General features: G+C 38.2%; 2 protein-coding genes across 16 annotated transcripts in view; one reads left to right on the forward strand and one right to left on the reverse strand.

Annotated features, from left to right (window-relative positions):
* Positions 1–5,673, forward strand: part of usp12b (ubiquitin specific peptidase 12b) — a 31,962-nt gene extending 26,289 nt beyond the window's left edge. Inside the window, exons 9-10 of one of the 3 annotated variants that reach the window (XR_012382681.1) lie at positions 1,458–4,178; positions 4,326–5,673. Coding sequence is in view for 1 of the 3 variants with exons in the window: in XM_683267.11 (XP_688359.3) it covers positions 1,458–1,559 (102 nt within the window). In the remaining 2 variants the exon portion in view is untranslated. Of the gene's footprint in view, positions 1–1,457 lie in introns of all 3 variants that reach the window. The other 2 variants (XR_012382680.1, XM_683267.11) reach the window with 2 other exon arrangements.
* Positions 5,674–11,536: 5,863 nt separating this feature from the next.
* arhgap36 (Rho GTPase activating protein 36) overlaps positions 11,537–15,113 on the reverse strand; it is a 99,097-nt gene continuing 95,520 nt past the window's right edge. For 5 of the 13 annotated variants that reach the window (XM_068222327.2, XM_073906689.1, XM_073906687.1 and 2 more), the window contains 2 exons: positions 14,636–14,952; positions 11,537–14,020 (listed from right to left, as the gene is read on the reverse strand). In XM_068222327.2, the coding sequence (XP_068078428.1) occupies positions 13,949–14,020; positions 14,636–14,952 (389 nt within the window). In that variant the 3' untranslated portion in view covers positions 11,537–13,948. Of the gene's footprint in view, positions 14,021–14,098; positions 14,953–15,113 lie in introns of those variants that run through there. The other 8 variants (XM_009303441.5, XM_073906686.1, NM_001351681.2 and 5 more) reach the window with 4 other exon arrangements.

Consider the following 15,113-nt stretch of genomic DNA (forward strand, 5'->3'; position numbering starts at 1 on the left):
ATCTGAAGAGCGAGGAGAGATGCGATGGGGAGGGGTGAGAAGGATGGGCGACGTATTTGAGGACCGGGAGGGAGACGCGAGATTACCAGGAGATTATCACTCGTTTGCGGGCATCCGGGAGACTCCCGAAACTTCCCGCCCTACTCATAATTCTCTCTTCATATAGCCGTATGCCTATTACATATCCATAAAACACTGTGATATAACTGTGCTCGGATCATATCGCTTTCTCACTGCAATTGATCCGCTCCAGAGTTTGTTTCAATCGAGCCGAGACCACTTCATTCAAGCGATCTCGGAGCGATTGATTTGGCACGGATCCTAGCACCATTGCTGGTTTCACATATGCCAAACGAACCGGACTAAATGGGCAAATGAGACCGGTTCCGAAACAAAGGTGTAGGTGTGAAAGCCTCCTGAACCGTCTGAGGCCAGTTTTACTTGATAAACATTCCCTTGCCAAAACTCGCCACAAGTGAGATGGAGAAACTTTTCAGTTGTCTTCAGCATGTCTGAAAGAGTATCTTTTTGAAACAAAATTTGTTTGATATAATTTGTTGGTTATTTTAATGTATTTTTGTTGGTCAGTTATCGACAAAATAAACAAAAATATGTGAGGTGAAGTTCAAAACAAGGTCCACCTATAGGCCTATGCTTCAGTGCACAAACTGACAAACTGGTCTGTTAAATAAAATAATAATAAAAATAAAATGACAGTGAAATATTCACAGTTTCACAGTAGCCTATATTACTGTAAATAATTGTCTGTTAATAAAAATCCATATGTGCCTGGTCGTCAGTTTCACTTTTAGCCTATTCATTTAGTCAACTACTTTGACCATAATGAGCCAAGCTTTGTAGAGCCAAGTATTCCCCTCGGAAGAATAAACTTAGTCTAAAGGATGAGAGAACAGAAAGTTATTGTAAGAATAATCTTACAGAGTGGCGCATGTCACGTCTGCGCAGCCGGTGCCTGAATGAAGCGCTTGCATCGCTGACACAGCGTGCAGCCCTCCAGTCTACGGACACTGCCAAAACAGCAGCACAAAGAAGAGAAATCAGTGAGTTGAAGATCTGTCCAATGTATTATTGAGCCTTTTCTCATCTAAAGTTTCAGGTAGGCCTACTTTGTGTGTGAAGAGCAGGTAATAACCCCTTTCTACTCCAGTGTACAGCGCAACATGATTTAAAAACAGCAATGATCTCCATGCTGCAGGTTAAAATGAACCCATTTAATGCAAAACGAAATGCATTTCTCCACCGATTACTTATATTAACAGGAACAAATAGTCTTGGAAATAGTTTTATGAGTTGTCATGAACGTGACATTTTGAATTGTGAATGAATGGAGAATGATTGACAGGTGCAGCAGTGGGAAGCAAGCAACTGGCTCCCCAGATTAAATGGGGTTTCCTTTAAATCCCATCATTCACCCTCTTCTTTCTTTGTTCCCACAGAAAATAGATGCCCAAGCAATTGAGGAATTCTACGGTCTGACGTCGGACATCTCCAAAAACTCAGAGTCAGGGTATATACTCTTCTACCAGTCTAGAGACTGAGCCAGCAGGAGAGATTAGAGGAATGAGAGGGTGTGATTTGTGAGAGACCGGATCGGGCAGAATGGGGGGGGCTTGGGCTGTGTTGACAGAGCTCTGTCTCCTGCTTCATCCCCTCTCAGTCAAGTCCCTTTTCATCCAGGCTTATCAGTCGAGCTTTGCACTGGAGCGTCAGGCCCCAGACTGGAGCAGTTGATGCCAGAGCGACCTGGACACAGCACAGCAATCGCCAGGCAGACGTAATCGCCGTCTGGTTCGCCGTCGTCTCACTAGCCTGCTTTGTGTTGCTCGGCACACACAAAACGCACATAAACACATGTGAAATGAGCTACACATACGTCTTGGTGGCCTGAGAACGGACACTGTACAAACTTTTTTTTTTTCTTTCCCCATCACACACAGTAATAAGGTTTATTTTAATAGTCTGGTTCGCTTCTCTGCATTCATCGTGTGATGATCTATGTTTGGCGCAATGTCATGGTCAGTCCAGAAAGGCACACAATGGTTCTTGCAATGTCAAGGACCATGCTACGTCTGCTAGTTCTCAATGTGCTGTACGCAGAAGCAGTAACTCATGTTGTCATTGTAGTAGAGCTGCTCGACCTGAATGGGTAAATTTGAAGGGGTTTGGACGAATATGAAAAGGATGAGCGTTTTGGTGTCAGGAACTTCACAAGTGATCTCATGTAGGGCTTATTGGAATGGGTTGACGAGCGCTCTGCTAAGGATTGTGGATAGCAGAGTAGTGTGTGGATAAAGGATGTAGCTTGGCTTAAGGATGCTTTTTCAGTATTCTGTGAATGTAAAACATTCTGTCAGTTCGTGTGGACTGTGAGCGAGTGTACAGATTGATTGTGTCATCTAGTGCACACTAGTGTAACACACATGGAGGAGAGAAATCAGGGCTTTTTAATATTCCCAATATAAACTGAAGCTCATAGTGAAACCAAAAGCTGCGCACATTTCCAGTCGTGTTTCATTAACACTGTGAGATTGTCTGAAATGAATGTGGACTCATTAAACAGTAGGAATGTTGGAGGATTGAGTATAGTACGGCTCTGCACTCCATTATATCGTCCTCTTTAACTCCTCTCTGGATCTGCGTAGTCTTTTCCGGCCTCTTCATTAATAACATTTGAACTCAATATTGGCCTGGATGGGAAGCGAAGCACAGCCAGTGGTGAAGGGCAGTCTTTCTGTGAATGTCTGCTCAAACCTGCTTGGCTCAGAAGTAGGTTGGTGACTCGGATAAAGGGTTGCTTCTAATTTGTAGCCCAGCCTGGAGGTTAAACCACTTTTTTTTCCTAGGTTGGCTTGATGTTAGTGAATCTTACTACCTAGACCATCCTGCAAACTATCGAGATTTACAGGCACAAATAAACATAAGCAAGTTTAGGTATTCAAGGAACTTAAAGTTTTTTTTGTGTGTGTGTTTTTAAATAAGCTCATTTTACAAGTCTCCAAAAGTTAAACAGTTGAGTTTTACCATTTTTGACCAAGTCAGCAGGTCTTGCAGGAGCACTTTTAGCTTAGCTTAGCATAGATCATTAAATCGGATTAGACCATTAGCATCTAACTCAAAAATTGCTACAATAGTTGTCTTATTTCAGAGGTTGCATCCTCCAAAGGATGCAGACTTCAAGGGTGAGTCATTCAAAGTCCACACAAGCCACACCGAGCATTTTGAAATGAGATGATCCAGCCTACAAAGGGACATTTCTCATCACCTAGCAACCATAACAGCTGCCATTAATAAGCAGTAATAAAATTCGTAATAAAATAATTTTTATTTAGAGCGATTTTAAAACATTTTAAGCGAACTGAAGTGTTTATAAAAGCATAATGATGAAAACTGTCTACAAAATCATTTTTAGTAAGACATGTCATACTCTTTTTGTTTTTTAATGTGTTTATACCCAAGTAAAATAAAACTTCATTCATTCATTTAATCTGGAGTTGGCTTTTTAAAACGTCCTGCCGTTATCCGCACGTAATCAATTTTGGGATGTTCAAGGCTGCTAAGTATCCACCGGTTGTGTCCTTCATTACTTGGGAAGCAAAGGACACATTTTGAGGCTGCATTTGAAGGAGCCTTCAAAATTTTTTTTTAAATGAGACCACCTTCATCAAGCAGCCCCTTTTAAATGTATCCTTGGGTGGATGCAGCCTGTGAAATGAGACAGCTAATATTATGCAGCACCTGAAAATAGTCCCCAGCTAGCTAACGAAGTAAAAGATTAGTATAATATTGCACCTGCTGCAGGCATAGTACTTGATTATTACGCCAAGTTTCCAACCATATTGGCCTAGAAAAGAGCCAATTTTCAGTTTGTCCTAGTACATGTTTAAACTACAGAAGAGTCAAGAATAAGAAAATTATCATAACTTTTTTTTGAGAGCCTAATGCTAATGGTCTAATTCGATTCAATGATTTATGCTATGCTAAGCTAAGCTAATAGTGCTCCCCTGCCAGACTGAAAGGATTCAAAAATGGTCAAACTCAACTGTTTAACTCGAGAGAAGTTGTCAAATGAGTGTTCCTTTAAAAAAGTTTTGCTAGTACATGCCAGCGAGATACAGCAGTAAAAGAGTCCAGTTTTGAGCAAAATAGCTTTGTCCATTGCCTCTCAACCACATACCTGGAGGACCACCAGCTCTGCACATTTTTCCATGTCTCCTTAACCAAACACACCTGATTCAGATCATCAGCTCATTAGCAGAGACTGAAAGACCTGTAATGGGTTTGACAAAGACATCTAGAACATGCAGTGCTGGTGGTCCTCCAGGAACGTGGTTGAGAAACACTGAATTAGTCTGTTTTTCTTATCTAACTTTATCCCTGTTAAATAAAGACTAAAAAGGATGATAAACGATGGTATAAAAACGAAAAAGTGGTCATTTTATTTGATAATTTCAGGTTTCCTGTGTAAATGACACTGGTTTTATTTGATAGTTGGTTTGACGGAAACACGCTTTAATCTGTGAGAGGTCATAACTGACAGTGCTGCTGATTATTATTCCACTCATCCTGAAGTCTACTTGGTATCGATGCATGTGTGGTATAACAACTCTTGACATTGTTATAAAGCATGCATAAAGGTCTTATAAACAAGACATCACAACGTCTGTTAAGAGGTTTACGCTTCTCACTGGTCAGTTGAACTCACTGGCATTGCGTGTCCCAAGTAGACTCAACTGTATGTAGAAATAAACTGACATATGGTGCCATGTCATGTAAATTCCACATTTACACATACTACAGTGTTTGTAGATGTGTCATCATCACTTTTGAATTAAAGGGATAGGTCACCCAAAAATCTGAATTCTGTCATCATTTAGTCACCATTGACTTATTTAAAACCAGATTAGAGATTATATTTTGAATAATGTTGCAAACCTGGAACCATTGACTTCCATGGTAGGAAAACAAATACAATTGAAGTAAATGGTTTCCAACATTCTTCAAAATGTCTTCTTTTGTGTTTGGAACAAGTCAAGGTTGAGTATATGATTGCAGAATTTTCCTTTTTGTGTGAACTATCCTTTGAAGGCTTCTCCAAGCGGAGTTAACTGGATATTTTATTTCTTTGGTTTGTGATCTAGTATAGTTACGGGAGAAGGATTGTTCCTTTATTTTGATGATTTTATTTATGTGTAATTATAAATGTTCTATTAACTTTTCTTTGACATTCTCTCTCTTTTTATACATTTTGCTAATTAGTCCCTTATTTGGACACCAGGTCTGTTGTATGTGATGAAGCAGAAATGTAAGGGTGAACGTTGAAATGACTTACCAGATTAATGCTGCAAGAAGCTCAGTTACTAGTCAAAGAAACAGTTAATGCACTGATCTGAGTGTTAGCTAGCTGTGGCATTAGCAGACGGACGTGTACTGGATCTAATGCCATGTCATGCTAACGTTGTTTCATCCCGCCCCTTCCTATAACATTGTAATGATGTTTATTCCATACTGGGTTTGAAAAAAAAGTGCACTTTCGATAAAGCAATGTACAAATTGTAAACCAGGTGAATGATCTGGTTTGTGGAGTGGAGTGGACAGCGTGGATGAAAGATGGGACTGGGTCATCCTGTCCCAAATAAAAGCAAACAAAACGCATCAACCACCTCAAGGGGGTTCATATAGTGATCTCTGTTTTTTTTTTTATCATGTCATGTGTTCACTTTTTTTTCCTGATTCACAAAATCTTCACGGTTTTGTTCAGGTAGTGGTAAGAGATCTGAAAGAGATAGTTCAACCAATAAATTACTGCTTGGTTATTTACTCTAGGATGGGTGATATGGCAAAACTGCAATCTCGATGATTATTTATTGAACGATAGTGATCTATGTTTCAATATAAGTTGTTAATGCTTTCAGATTTAAAAGAGTACCCCAACAATGACTGAAGCCACTAAACTTTGAGGGTCCATTAAACGGTGTTACATATTTTTGGTGGCTGAAAATTCGGTACATCTCTAATATGATGTAGAGTTGTCACAGCACTGTTACATGCAGCGAAATTAGACCCCTCCGACCAGGCCCGGATTAAGAATTCAGAGGCTCCTGGGCACAATGTCTTGTCGGTCCCCTACCTGGTCACACCCCTATTGTTAAATAAAAAAAATAAGAATAACATTATTTTAAAAATAAAATTAATCTATAATGTATTGCCCACCTTTTTAAAGCAGATGATATACAGTACATATATTTCTAGTCTACAGAGATTTAACAAATTTTTAAAGCATTTAAAGCACACTTTTAAAAAATGAAAATCATCAGAAAGGAGTTCATCAGATGCTATTTGAACTGAGTTCATGATCATGTAAAACAATTTGCAATGCACTTTTAAGCTACGCCACTCATGCTGCTGTGTGTAGCGCTTTTTAGTTATGTTGTCTCTGTCTATCAAATGGTGATGGGCGGGAATCACTTAATTAGCTTATTCCAACGAGGTGTGTAATTTGCATGTAGTCTAAATAGACACTCCAAAAAAAGTATTTCCCCATACACAGACATCACACATTTTAGGGGAGGACAGGTCTGTCGAGACATAACAGAGAAAAATAGGAAATAAGATACATTGGGGGACAAATGGAGATTAAAAAAAGCCTTAAAGTAGGGCAATATCAACACACTTTTCGATTCCCATTGTTGCACATTTCTGCTGTGTGATTGGCTCTTAGATCATTATAAAAAGTCCAGAGCTTGTCATTGTCATTGACCTAAATTTTAGCCCGATTCGATATAATGCCATTTATCGGCCCTAATTTACTCACCTCATATTTTTTAAACATTTTTTTCTGCTGGACATGAAAGAAATTTTGAAGATTGTTGGCAACCAATTAGTTGATAATAGCGATTTATATTCTAGCATTTTTACATGCTATAGGTTGGTAGCAGAATTGCACAGAAACTTGTGCTGGGCGATAAGGCAAAAATGCAACTCGATAATTATTTCCCATATTAAACGATAATGATATACATTTCGAAATAAGTTGTTCATGCTTCCAGATTTAAAGGAGTACCCCAACAATGACTGATGCCACAAATGTTAGAGGGTCCATTAAATGGGATGACATTTTCGGCCAATAAATTTGAAAAAGAGTTTTTATTTGTCTTGACACTGTTACTAGGACTGGGCGATTAAGCGAAAAGTTATCGAAATCAGCATTTAGAACCCATAATCAATCACATTTTTCCAGGTAGATTTTTTTTTCAATTAATTTTCTGCAGTGTGTGGAGTCATTTGACCCTGCTCTGTTTATACTTTTGCGTTGAGCTCACACATATGGTCCAACGTAATCTCACGGCAATTCGTAACTTTTTGATTTAGTGGCTAATTCGTTCTATCTAATTCGTACATTTTAGTACGATTTGCTCATCACCCAATGACGTTTGGGGTTTGGGGTGGGGTTGGGTGCCACGCCTCCTTTTTAAAATCGTAAATTTCATATGACTGAACTCGTACTAATTCGAATTAACCACTAAACTGACAAAATGTAAAATACTTACGTTTTTCTCGTGAGATCAGGCTGGGTCCGGGACGGCCTTCGTGCAGTCACATACTTCTCGCTGTGGCTGATGCCGACGCTAAATTTATTTCTTTTATTTTTACTTTATTTTAAAAAAAGCAACATAGGCTCATTTTGAAAACGTACATGTATATAGTTTTTTGGAGATTGCGAATTATGTAGTCAGAAGTATGCATGGCTGCATTTACTCTTTAAAATGAACGCTATTGGGCAGTATGATGCCGTTCCTTTACCTGCTTACCAGCTGAGTGCTTACCACCGTGTGGACAATTTTTCTGCCGTTACAAGGTGTCTGCGGGGTCTTAAAAAGTATTAAAAGTTGATTAAATCAATTTAGAGAAATTTAAGTCCTTTAGGAAGTCTTAAATGCTGCAACAAGGTAATACATTTTCATCATTATTGATAACACAGTTGTATAATTATAGTTGTATGCTAAAGTTTGAAATTTTAGGATGTTGTGTAGTTTATGAAATCCATAAAATCCTGCTATATTTGATGTCACACTGCTTTGTTTACTGCAGTAACCAAGGCAGCACCATTATTTCTGTTCTATAGTAGACGCCTTCTGGATTAACATTTATTTTTTATAAAGTAAATGAATAATGTTTTCCTTTAGGATTAGTTCCTTACAATCAGTATTTAGTGAATATATTTAAAATGTTGCCAATGTTACCGGTTCAGACCTAAAGTGGCGATGAGGTCTTAAAATGTATGGAAAGAGACTTAAAAATGTCTTAAAAGGTATTGAATTTTACTCTCTGATTCCAAATCAAATCCGTTTTATTGTCACATCATCAGTAGCACGTGTGCTATGTTGAGTAAAAAGCTTAGATCTATATAGTCACAGGGTCCTGTATATACCCAGTGTTAACAGTTTGTCCAGTAGCTCGACATTTACGTCAGCGGACTTGAGACGCAGAGAGAAGTTGACCACGACAACAGGGTTTGAATCTGGCGAAGAACGGTTCCAGAAAGCAGGTAAGACAAAAACAGAAGCCAAACAATAAATAAATTAAATAAACCTTCATTAATCGTAATCAAGTAAAATGGCCATTTTATCGAGATTTTAATTTTAGGCTAAATGCCAGCTCTAATTGATACATTCAGCGAAATAGGACCCCTTAGACCATACACAAACATCACTTATTTCGACAGGTCAGTTGAGATGTAGCATAGGAAATAAGGTACAATGGGGGAAAAAAGGTTAAAAAAGCCCCTTCCAGACTGTCCTCAGAGCAATATCAACACACTTTTAGATTCCCATTGTTGCTCATTTCTGCTGTGATTGGCTCTTAGATCAGTATAAAAAGTCCAGAGCTTATTACTGTTATTGACCTAAGTTTTATTGCGATTCGATATATTATATCATTTATTGTCCCAGCCCTTATTTTCTCACTCAAATTTTTCAAACTATATTTTTTCTGCTGGACACGAAAGATGTTTTGAAGATTTTTGGTAACCAAATGTTATTTTAAAGCCATTGATATTCTAGCATTTTTACATGCTACTGGTTGGTGGCAGAATTGCGCAGAACCCGTAAATTTGTTGAAAAGATCATTTCGCAAAAGTGCGTAAGTGCGACTCAGAGAAAACGATTATGTGCACACCTCTCTTCCAAACGGGACATTTATATAAATGGCAAACGATTTTGAAATTGTACACAGCTGACTGCGGTCAGAGCACTGCCTTGTAAATTGTAAAGCAAAAAAAATACAGATATTAGTGTGTATTCAGAATAACAAGCACACTGAAAAAATAATCAGAGTCTGTAATTAAGATCTTGTGGCGAAGGTAGAAACTTGCACACGTACACTTTTTTTTTCCACACAAAACATAATTTGTGGCAAAGGCTCTGAACGAGGTGGTGGACTCGCAAAGGAGTTTGAAATTAGTCCAATGACAGAAAAGTGTCAGTTTGCCTTCATTTTAAATCATTTATTGTGGGATTTTACGCATTAATAAATCAAAGTGTTGCCAATTGTCTAGTAAAAAACAACAACATGGAATAAATGCTGTAGTAGTACTCTCAACATTAAACGGTCAGGTCAATCTGCGTAAGACTAAAGTTATTCTCTCAAAACACATCTTGTGTATGATGATTTCGGTTCATGATCACCACTTTTATTAGATTCTCAGATAGCTGCAGGACTTTGCCTCAAGAAAAAGTGCCTACCCCAGCTAGCAAAATTCATGTGGCTCGAATCCGGCCCACACCAGACACTTACATCCGGCCCACATACCACATGGAATGATGGCACTTGGGCGGTCCCCTCCTGTTTGCCAGATCTGGGCCACAATTAAGCCGTAGCAATATCACATATCAGCCAGAATTTAACTAAATGAACCAGAACTGAACCTATTCTGGGCCACAGTTTGCTTTTATTCTGGCCCAGATCCGGCCCACACCAGACACTTACATCTGGACCACATACTGAATGAAAGATGGCTCTAGGGTGGTCCGCTCTTGTTTGTCAGATCTGGGCCACATTAGGCTCACAGCCGCAATAGCCAAATCTTACTGTGCCCAATATTTGCCAAACGTGGCAGACATATGTCATGTTATTAGGATAACTGAGCCACATTTGCACTTACACGTGTGAGCCACTTTAGGTTTAGACCCAGATTACCTTTAAATGACAATGCCACATTTTTGCCAACTGTGGCCCACATTTTCCCTCCATCATTTGGGCCAAATTGATCATTTTCTATATGGGCCACATTAAGCTTACATTCAGATTACATTTTGCAATAAGTGCCAAATCTTTGCCTTAGATGGCCCATATATGAAACTGAATCTTTGCCCCCACTTGGCCATTGTACAGGTGGGCCACTTCCACTTTCGTTTTGTCTGGGCTGAAGGAATACCACCAGTGCCGCATAGCTGCCTAAAGTAGCCCACATATGTATGCTATCTGGGACATCTTCGCAGACCTTGATGTGGTGGTAAGTAGTAAGTACTTCTCAATGTTAAAGACTTTATAAATAGGAACATTGCTGTGAATTTAAGCGTTCGCATGCTTTTAGAACAAACTGGAGCATACACACACTTTCAGAGCTTAATTTAAGCAGGAGAGAATGTGAATGAATGCTTGGTGATTGTTTCATGCGCAGTGAGCAGTGAAAGTAAGTAATGGCATAGTGGCCTACCAAAATAATATCTGTATTTTCAAAGTGGCAAAGAGTGAGTTAAGCATATTTTAAAACCACAAGTAAATCTGATAATGAGCCTGATCAAAAAAGATCTGAAGAAGATGAAACTGTCTCTGGATCAGGATAGCAGGAGGCAGAAGCAAAGCCAGAATACATGACAGAAGAGGTAACTGGGGGCTCTTCTTGAAGACTAGACTAAGTGAGTCATAATTATTTTTTTCACTCGACACCTAATAGTGAAGTGACCTGAATAGTGATTGTTCATACGATTTATGTTTGTAGCTACAAGTTTTTATAATCCATGACTGACCTATAACATGGCACAAAATAATCAAAGACCGTTCAGAAATGCGATGCTCTTGTGTTCAATAGAAAATACAATCTCAAACAGGTTTATGACAAGTGAAGGTTGAGTAAATAATGAAAGAATATTAATTTTTGGGTGAACGATTCCTTTTAACACAAAAGAAAGATATCATGGAAGTCTGGCTACCATCAATTGGTAACTAACGTTCTTCAAAACGATCTTCTTCTGTGTTAAACTAAAAAAAAAAAACTTATGGTTTAATCACCGTGGAACATTTACTCACACTTAACTGGTTTTAAACTTTTGGAACTTTTTTCTTCTGTTGAACACAAAACAAGATATTCTGAAATAATGTTAAAAAAAGTAGTCATTGACATCCATAGTAGGAACTAGGCATGGGCTTGTATAAGATTGTGACGTATAATAACCTTGGATAAAAATATCATGGTTTCATGGTATTGTGATTAAATCTCTGGGTAAAAAAGCAACCCTTTTCCTCTTTGAACATGGTATATTTTATTTTAACATTTAAAATATTCTGAAACAGTATGTCAGGCTAAATAATTAATAAGTCATTGACTTCTGCTGTCTGCATTAGTTTCAAAAACACAGATTTCTGTACAACTTGAAAAGGCATCTTTGAATATCTTTCTTTTCTTTGAGTATTAAGTAAAGCCACTGCACTGTTCGGGTATAACATGCTTGTATATTGGTTTTAAGCCATTTTTCTCTCTCAAATGTTTCCTGACTTATAGACTGACCAGTAGCTTCTGATGCGGAGGGTTCTTTAGCTAGAGACTCAGACTTTATTATTTCGTTTAGGGAAACTAAAATTGCAGTAAGGTGCTGTAACACAGGCAAAGTTCCATGTACACATTAACAAGATATTACAACACAACATGCAATTCATCATTTTTTTTGGTGCATCTCCCTCCCCTCTGAACTCATTTAATGATCTAATGGCCACCATTATAAAATAATTTATAACTCTATTTGTCCTGCAAATAGAAACTCTAAAAACACCGTCCTGATGGCAACAGCTGATACACAGAGTACAATGGGTGATCCAGGGTGCATACCCTGAGCTCTCTTTAAAACAGAATTATGGTAAATTATCATTGGACCAGTTTGGTTAAAACTGATGATCTTGCCTTCCACCTTCACAAGACTACTCAACCTGTTCTTATTTGACACAGTCAGATTACCATGCCAAGCTACAATGCAGAAAAATAAAAGGATTCAATAAATTGTTTATAAAACAGTCATTATAGAGGTACAAACCTGAAATAATCTAAGTTTCCTCAGAAAAAAAGTTGAAAAAACAGTGATACTGTTGCCCTAAAAAACCCTCAATAAAATAGTCAGAAAAAAACACATAAAAGGTGACATGGTAGTGCAGTGGGTAGCATGATCACCTCACAGCAAGAAGGTCACTGGTTCGAGCCTCGGCTGGGTCAACTGCCATTTTTGTGAGGAGTTTGCATGTTCTCTCCGTGTTCGCACGGGTTTCCTCCAGGTGCTCCGGTTTCCCCCACAAGTTCAAAGACATGCGCTATAGAGGAATTAGGTAGGCTAAATTGCCCATAGTGTATAAGTGTGTATGGATGTTTCCCAGTGATGGATTGTAGCTGGATGGGCATCTGCTGCATAAAAAATATGCTGGATAAGTTGGTGGTTCATTCATGGTGGTCCATAGTAAAGGGACAAAGCCAAAAAGAAAACAAATAAATGAAACACATAAAAAATTACAAATACCATAGGAAAGGTAAAACAGAAAATTTTGATGGTTTTAAAACCTTATTTTTTTTCCAAACAGTGGTAAACCTTAAAACCGGTCATCTAGAAAGAAATATTACGAATGTCAATGGCTGTTTTCTTTTTTTCTCCTCCCGAATTCTTCAATATGTCTTCTTTTGTGTTCAACAGAAAGAACTCAAACCAGTTTGTAAAACTTGGAGAATTTTTCATTCTAATTTTAAATCTCTTTTAAACAGTTTTGGAAAAAAGTAGCTATCCCTACAAAGGTGCATTCAGGTTGATGTCAATTATATTTACAAATGTAAAACATACATGCCATGTTTAAACAAAAAAAAAAAAGAAAGAAAAAAAAAGAAAAGGAAAAACTACTTAAATGCCTAAAATAGCAAAAATGGTTATGAGTCAGGAGTGGGGGAGAGGGGGGGACATTAGTATAATATGTAAACAGGTGGAAAGATTTGTAATGGATAAAATCACAGTAATGCCCATAAAAAGATGCATAATTTGGTTTACTTGGAAGATAATTTATTAATTTATAGCCTTACAAGTATAATTAGCAGGTTAATGTCAATTTCTCAGAGCATTGCGTCATCAGTACACAATGAACAGCCATGCTAAAGCTAAAGCTACAGAATGCACCTTTAAAAATCTGTACAAAATGATTGAAATCGAATAGAAAATGATTTAATAGCAAATAAGAACTGATGAAAAACTGCCTTGATCTTCAGCTTGTGTGCAAAGAAGGTTTGGCTCCAGCTTAAAAGTCCAATATTAGTCTGAATGAACGAAGTGTTTCTTAATCAGAAGTGCATGGGTAGTAAGTTCATTTGGCATTTGGTGATAGGTGTTCATGGTACTGCCCACTAAAGAATTGCCAGTGTTCACTCTGAAAAACATTGCTCTTATGAAAGAAAGACAGCTTTTTCTTTTAACTAAACAGAGTTCAGATATTTAATACAGTCAATATTTGTCTAGGATCTAGTTATATGAATCTTTAACGCCAATAAAATGTTGACGTCAGTGAATATCCCCCCCTGGTGGTTCAATGATGCCATGAGTTCAGAGAGCGTTCTCCAAAGAGAGTCAAGTTATCAAAAATACCCCGTTCTTCAAAAAGAAAAGAGGAAAAGAGTCTTCCATACCACCTAACGTTTCTCAGACTGCGAGTGGTCATTGAAGAAATTTTGCAGGGAAGGACTTCTTCTGACAACAGGTATCTGAAAAGCAACATGTACAGCATTTAAGGGTACAGAATCCATTTTGTCCAAATAAAAACAACTCAAAACTACCAAACATAGCCTACTATATGCGCTTTATTTAACAAAAGAAATGTGTTAACATATATGTAAATGCTTCTAAGCCTCAGTTAGCTGCCAAATACATCAGAAAACAAATACAACTAGCATGCTTCAAAAAACTTGAGTATTATTGTAAACAAATAATATAATAAGAGATGTCTGTTTTTGCTGAAATGTTCAGGACCTACATGTAAATAATTTGTGTATATAAAAAGCTGCTTTCTATTTATATAAGTTGTATAACAGCCTATATATTTACATTCTATAGTCACATGTCTGTAGCTTGATAAAATACATAGTTCTGGCAAGTTTATAATGATAATCTCACTTTTAAAAAAAGGTCTTCTTGTTCTAGATGAGCTTGGTGATTTAAGATTGTTCATATAAACATTATATCGTTTGTTACTTCTCTGTGTGTGTATTTACTGGCAGTTCTCACTGTTATGTGTACAGTACATTCATTCACACGCACACACACACACATATCCCCAACACTACATGTAGGGGTCATACTATAGTCTCTGAGCCGGACACCTTGCCAGTGAAAAAGTCCCAGAAGTTGCTTGGCGTCTTGCTGTCGTCTGAGGTGGTGGAGGAGGCGTTGGAGTTCTGTCGTACCCAGATGCCCTTCTCTCGAGGACTCTGTGGCTGAGAGCCGCTGTCCTTCCGGCTCAGGGTGAAATGAAGACGCTCCTCTGGACAGGTGTGCCTGGAGCTGGCCTGCCGCTGCTCCTGAAGCTCTCGCTCATCACTCGGGGCATTGGAGGAGGACTGGGTCAGACTCAGCAGGTTGTGGTGGGAATGAAACTGCCTCATTTTTACAATGGACTTGGGTGGGACCTCGGAGGATCCTGTTGTATAGAAGAATAGAAAAGGAACAATACTATATTTTTATTATTGGTCTATAGGTTGGTATCAGAATATGGGCTCTATTTTGACAGTCCATGTGCAAAACGAAAAGCGCAGGGCGCAAACGCTTTCAAGGCGTGTCAGAATCCATATTTGCTAATTT

Source organism: Danio rerio, chromosome 7 (assembly GCF_049306965.1).
Source record: "Danio rerio strain Tuebingen ecotype United States chromosome 7, GRCz12tu, whole genome shotgun sequence".
Taxonomy (NCBI): domain Eukaryota; kingdom Metazoa; phylum Chordata; class Actinopteri; order Cypriniformes; family Danionidae; genus Danio; species Danio rerio.